The sequence below is a fragment of the Pristis pectinata genome, chromosome 11 (assembly GCF_009764475.1).
Source record: "Pristis pectinata isolate sPriPec2 chromosome 11, sPriPec2.1.pri, whole genome shotgun sequence".
NCBI classification, from domain to species: Eukaryota; Metazoa; Chordata; class Chondrichthyes; order Rhinopristiformes; family Pristidae; genus Pristis; species Pristis pectinata.
The window spans coordinates 78,767,332-78,773,331 of record NC_067415.1 but is presented as its reverse complement, the minus strand read 5'-3'; the positions used below and the strand labels follow the sequence as shown (position 1 = coordinate 78,773,331).

At 44.5% G+C, this 6,000-nt stretch overlaps 1 protein-coding gene across 2 annotated transcripts in view; it reads left to right on the top strand.

Moving 5' to 3' along the window:
• Window positions 1-741: 741 nt before the first annotated feature.
• Window positions 742-6,000, top strand: part of LOC127576251 (Krueppel-like factor 5) — a 52,046-nt gene continuing 46,787 nt past the window's right edge. The window contains exon 1 of one of the 2 annotated variants that reach the window (XM_052026715.1): window positions 742-1,079. In XM_052026715.1, the coding sequence (XP_051882675.1) occupies window positions 879-1,079 (201 nt within the window). In that variant the 5' untranslated portion in view covers window positions 742-878. Of the gene's footprint in view, window positions 1,080-2,090; window positions 2,261-6,000 lie in introns of those variants that run through there. The other variant, XM_052026716.1, reaches the window with a different exon arrangement.

Below are 6,000 nucleotides of genomic sequence, written 5' to 3'. Positions count from 1 at the left end.
AAACCGCTGGAGGAACTCAGCAAGTTGGGCAGCATTTGTGGATGGAGATGGACAGTCGACTTTCCATTTCCCTCCAGGTATGCTGCCTAACTGGCTGAGTTCCTCCAGTAGTTTGTGTTTTGTTTTACTTCATTGAGGGAAGAGAAAGGTTCTAAGGAAATACAAGTCTTTTGCAATGCAAAATGACAATTCTATCATGGTAATGTAGGGCAGGCACAGTAGTGTAGCGGTTAGCAAAGCTCTATTACAGCACCAGACTCAATTCCGGCCACTGTCTGTAAGGAGTTTGTACGTTCTCCCCGTGTCTGCGTGGGTTTCCTCCGGGTGCTCTGGTTTCCTCCCACATTCCAAAGACGTACGGGTTAGGAAGTTGTGGGCATGCTATGTTGGCACCGGAAGCATGGTGACACTTGCGGGCTGCCCCCAGAACACTCTACACAAAAAGGATGCATTTCACTGTGTGTTTCGATGTACGTGTGACTAATAAAGATATCTTATCTTATCACAAGAACTTTTCTAAGCGCTGCGGAGGCGGGCAATTTCTGCAACAGGTACACAAGTACTCAGGTTGAATGCAATCTGGTGTCATCTTGTCAATAATGAAACTTGATGCCCAGTGGATTATCAGAACCCACCCCTCAGTCTTCCCCCGTCCGCCGTTGATTGGTCAGTTGGCCCATCAGTCGGAAAGAGGATGTCCCCGATTGGAGAGGCCAGCTGCCAGTCACACCAGCCTGGCACCCAGCGGAGGGAGGACGGGCAGCAAACTGAGAGGGAGTGCGGGAATGTTTTGGACGCTCGGCTTTCGCCAGGACCACTGAGAGTGCGGCTGCGGCAGATGCTGATCCGTCGCACAGACAGAGGTGTCCAGTTGCTCAATGAAAGCCTCCTCCGCTGTGCGGAGCCTGATGACCAGCGGCGTGCTGACGGGCAGCCTGGGCGGCGGCAGTCGCGGCGCCGACGAGCTCGTCTTCACGCAGCTCAAACCGGTGAGCCTGAACTCGGAGGAGCAGACGGCGATGTTCGGGGGCATGAAGAGTCCTGCGGCGGGGATGCTGGCGGCCGATGAACTGGCCCAGGTACGGCTCCACGGGGCAGGGCAGACTTCCCGGGGCTTTTTTTTAAATACCCCCCAAACTTATTTGCAATCACGTAACTTTGTAGCCAGTCGTTGTAAGTACCTTGTGGCCAGCCTTTATACTGTGCAGACAGCCTTCATAGACACTTTGTAGCCAGCCTTTATACTTTGTAGCCAGCCTTAATAGACACTTTGTAGCCAGCCTTTATACTTTGCAGCCTTTATAGACACTTTGTAGCCAGGCTTTATACTTTGTAGCCAGCCTTAATAGACACTTTGTAGCCAGCCTTTATACTTTGCAGACAGCCTTCATAGACACTTTGTAGCCAGGCTTTATACTTTGTAGCCAGCCTTAATAGACACTTTGTAGCCAGCCTTTATACTTTGCAGACAGCCTTCATAGACACTTTGTAGCCAGGCTTTATACTTTGTAGCCAGCCTTAATAGACACTTTGTAGCCAGCCTTTATACTTTGCAGCCTTCATAGACACTTTGTAGCCAGCCTTTATACCTTGTAGCCAGCCTTCATAGACACCTTGTAGCCAGCCTTTATGGATACTTTGTGGTCAGCCTTAATAGATATTTTGTAGCCAGCCTTTATGGATACTCTGTAACCAGCCTTTATAAGTACCTTGTAGCCAACTTTTTAAAAAATACTTTGGCTGCAACAAATGACCAGCTACAGTCTTTTAATAGTTTGCAGTTATTTATTTAACTTTGCAGTGAGTCGTGTTGTAACTGTTGCTTTTTCATATGTGACATCGAAGGAGGTTTCCTTTCCGTGTTTTCTTTTCCGTCTCCTCGCTCGAGAATACAAATCTGTTCGGGTTTGCAAAAGTTTGAAGTGTCGCTTGGTTCCGACCTTCCCTGGGGAGGTGGGTGGAGAAGTCCCTTTCCTTCATCTCCCGGTGATGTTGTTGGAATGTGAAGGGTACCGGCGCTGACAGCGGTGAACGAATGCAGAGATAAGGCGGCGTATCAGCACGCAGTGATTCGGAATGACCAGTCGCTGTGTATCTGCTGGGATCACCCGCCTGGTAGTCAGAGGTGTAGCGCCAGGTTCGACCACTTCGAGCAGGGTTGTGAGATTATAGCATGCTCGCAGTGTCGCGGTGCTGACTGCCAGCGTGTTCTGAGTTTCAAAAAGCTTGCTGCACTGTCTGGAAACTTTTGGGTCATTGGGTAAGAGTCGATGCAATTTAGTATTTTGTCATAATTGTTTTGTGGGATATAAATACGAACTTCTGGGGAATTCCACAGTTGGTACGGGTACAGGTCCCGGGCAGGAGACTGGCAGTGTTGGAGTAGGTTAAGTTGTTGCGGGGAAAGTAGGGGACGTGTATTTTCACACTGCTTTTAGTGGCCCTTTCAGAATGTCCAAAGTCCTTTATACGGCCCGCGATGAACTTCTGAAGCAAAGCTATTTTTGCATCGAAAGTGCTGCCACCCCTACACTTGGAGAGGTACATGCAAGGGTGCGGCTTGGAGGGATATGGGCCGGACGCAGCACATTGGGACTAGCTGGGTGGGCACCGTGGTCGGCATGGACTCGTTGGGCCGAAGGGCCTGTATCCATGCTGTATTGCTCCATGACTTTAAAACATTGCAGCGAGTTTTCACACAGCAATCTCGAGGCAAATGGCAGTATGATAATAACTAGATGTTCGGTTTTTGTAGAGATGTTGATTGAGGGACAGATATTGGCCAGGACATTGAGGACATCCAGGGGAGTTGTACCTAAAGTAGTGCCACAGGAGCTGCCATTCAACAGAGAGAGAGAGAGAGAGAGAGAGAGAGAGAGAGAGCGTAGCAAGGACCTCGGGTTTGATGTCTGATGGAAGGGTAGCCCGTCTTGCAGTGGGGAACTCCCTCAGTGTTGCACTAGGTGTCCAGCCTAAATTTTCACACAAGAAGTCTCTGGAGTGAATGTTGAACATGCAACTTTCTCTTGAGACGTGCTGCAAAATGAGTCTCAGCCCAGGAGTGCGAGTGTGTGTACAAGTGCTTTGGGGTGTGAAGAATAACACATTCTCTGACTCTTCCCTCAGACTATACAATGTGGAGTATGTACCAGACAAGGGCGAGGGATTTTTATTTCTGATCTTTTTTGGTTGTTGGCTGAGGGTGTTGAGCACTCCAGCTGGTTTTGCACTTGCTGTGCAGCATTAAGCATTTGACTCCCTCCTCGCCCACACAGCGAGTCATTGAGACCAGAAAAAACTTCCCAGCACTTTGAAATTCTCCCTGAGCTACTGTACCGAAAATATGCCAACGACAGCTGGAAGATCTATAATCAGAAAACTTAAACGTGTGGCCAATACCAAACTTTGTAACGTCTTTTTGTATCAAGGGTTGATGGAGTCAAAATTCATTGCGTGTCCACTGGTATCCAATCATTGATCAGATTTTCCATTAGTCAGTTGATTTTCACTGGTGGGTGGCAACAAATATTGCTAAGATATGTGGAACTGCACTGGTTTCTTCAATGGCAATGTGCTAGTTGAATGTTTTCCTGGTGACTGCATAAGCATCCAATTCCCCGCCTACCCTTCCCCCCCCCCCCCCCCCCCCCCCCCCCCCAATCCTATCTCTGTGTCAGGCCACTACCCAATGGTGCTTTCTATTTCAGATATTTAATCTGTTTTGGAAAATATTCGAACAACTGTCTGGCTGCTTAGAATTTACTCAACTTTATTTGACCTCGCTAGGAATATGTATACTTATTTCCTCTGCGTAGGGTAAAAGGTGTGGTAAATTCTCAGCAATTAAATAAAAATAAAAAGCAGATAATCTAGCCTTTCGGACTTTGCTCTTTCTGAAACTCGCTGTACGCAAATTGCTTGCCACATTTCCGATTTAAAGTGTCTGCAAAGTAGTAACTATAAAATACTTTAGGTTATTCAAAACCTTTTGTGTAAATGCCTGCTTTTATGTGTTATTTTAAACATCATAATGGAATATTTTTTCTTTAATTTACAAGCTCAATATAGTGGTCTCTCAGGGATTAAGTGCATTTATTACAAATCAAATAGGAGCCTGAATATCATAATGCTTATAATATTTCCGGTATTAAGATGTTTAAAAAAATATGTGTTGTTGGTAAGATTTTAAAATTAAGTCTCTTATTGTAAAGTTTATATATTAAAGTAGTTCAAAAGGTGTCAACATTTTTTTAAAAAGTGCATAGAAGAGAAGCAGCTGGATTGGATTACTGTTGTGAGTATGCCATTAAATGTTTCTGGTATGCTGGAGGTGGCTGCTAATTCCTGGTACCAGTTTCAGATGACTCGTTGCACCCAAGCAAATGGTGGAGCTAGATTTGCAAGCTGCCAAGTGTTCATGTGCATGGCAGATCCTTATGAAAGATGTTTACCTGTGTTAAGCATGCTCAGTATTACCACTGGTACATCAGATGTTTTAAGAAAAAGTGCTGTGTGGATTGTGTGTTACTGTAAATTCACTGCCTCAAATCAAGTTGTATAATTCAGCATTAACACAATCGATAATTGTTCTGCTGAGGACTTTTTACACTCCAGTTGCATGTAGTGTGAAAATTTTATAGGATGGTTGTTAGTTAACTGAAATCCTAGCAATGGTATTGGACTCCATCAAATTTATTTTAACCCTTACACTAATGAAACATTCCTGGGTTGGAAGAAGGCATCAATTTTCTGTTGGTTTGTGCAATCTAATTACATCAGGTGTAGTGCAAAACTCTTCATATTCTGCTTTTGATTTAGCTTTTTATTGTTCAGCTGCATGTTCATCTTTGGCTCTTACTTTCAAGTTGTAGGTTAGTTGCAAGGTACATGTCTGGAACTTCCTCATAGTGCACAAAGGCATTTTAATTGGCTGGTGAGTCTGGGGCTGCAAATAGAGAGAGTGAGGTATTGGTGATTTCGGAGACTAATGAAAAGTACTGTGGTTGCTGGCTCTCTCACCTATCCTTTGTGGGCAAAGGGGAACTTCTAGGCACTTATCTTATAGCTAATGTACAGCTGGAAGTTACAAGGCCAAGAAGGAACATCTGGATAAGGAAAACTAGTCAAGACAGAGCATCAAAATACAGAACTACTTAACAGTTTATTAAAACTAAGCCAACTGTACAATCAAGATAAATAAAGAAAAGGGCGTTAAAATATTGCAAGAAATTACAAATTACATCATATAAATTACTAACACATACTCCGCATGGACACTGCCCCTCTGTACTCTAATACTGTTACATGACTATAATTAACTGTAATTTAAACCTGTACATATTTCTCTATAATGCTGATTCTGAAAGCAACTTGCCCTCCCAGTCACTTGAAGGAGCTCCTTTCTCTCTGGACAGGTGATCAATCTCGTCTGCAGGTTCTTTGTCAGTTGTTCTCACGTTGCCTTGCAGGCTGTATGTAAATCACTGCACTCCTGAAACATTTGATTATTTTATTCTATACGACAAGTGTTAAGTTGTAAAGAAGGCTGTGAGAGCCGGGCTGAATACAGAAGACTAGAAGGACCAAAGAGAATGTGTGAGCAAAGATAAACTACCAATTTATATGGGAATCCAAAAATGTTCTAAAGACTTGTAAATAATAAAAGGGTTTGTATATAGAACATAGAACAGTACAGCACAGAACAGGCCCTTCGGCCCACAATGTTGTACCAACATAGCTATTCCCTCCTACCTACAGAATGCTCATATCCCTCCATTTTCCTCTCATTCATGTGCCCATCCAAGCCCCTCTTAAAAGCCCCCAATGAATTTGCCTCCACCACCCTATCAGGCAACGCATTCCAGGCATCCACCACTCTCTCAGTAAAAAATATACCCCTCTCACCTTAAATGCATACGGAGGAGTGGGACCCATTAAGGACAGAAATGGGTGCTTGCACCTGGAAACTGAGGCCTTTGAGTGCTTTGCATGTATCCTCAT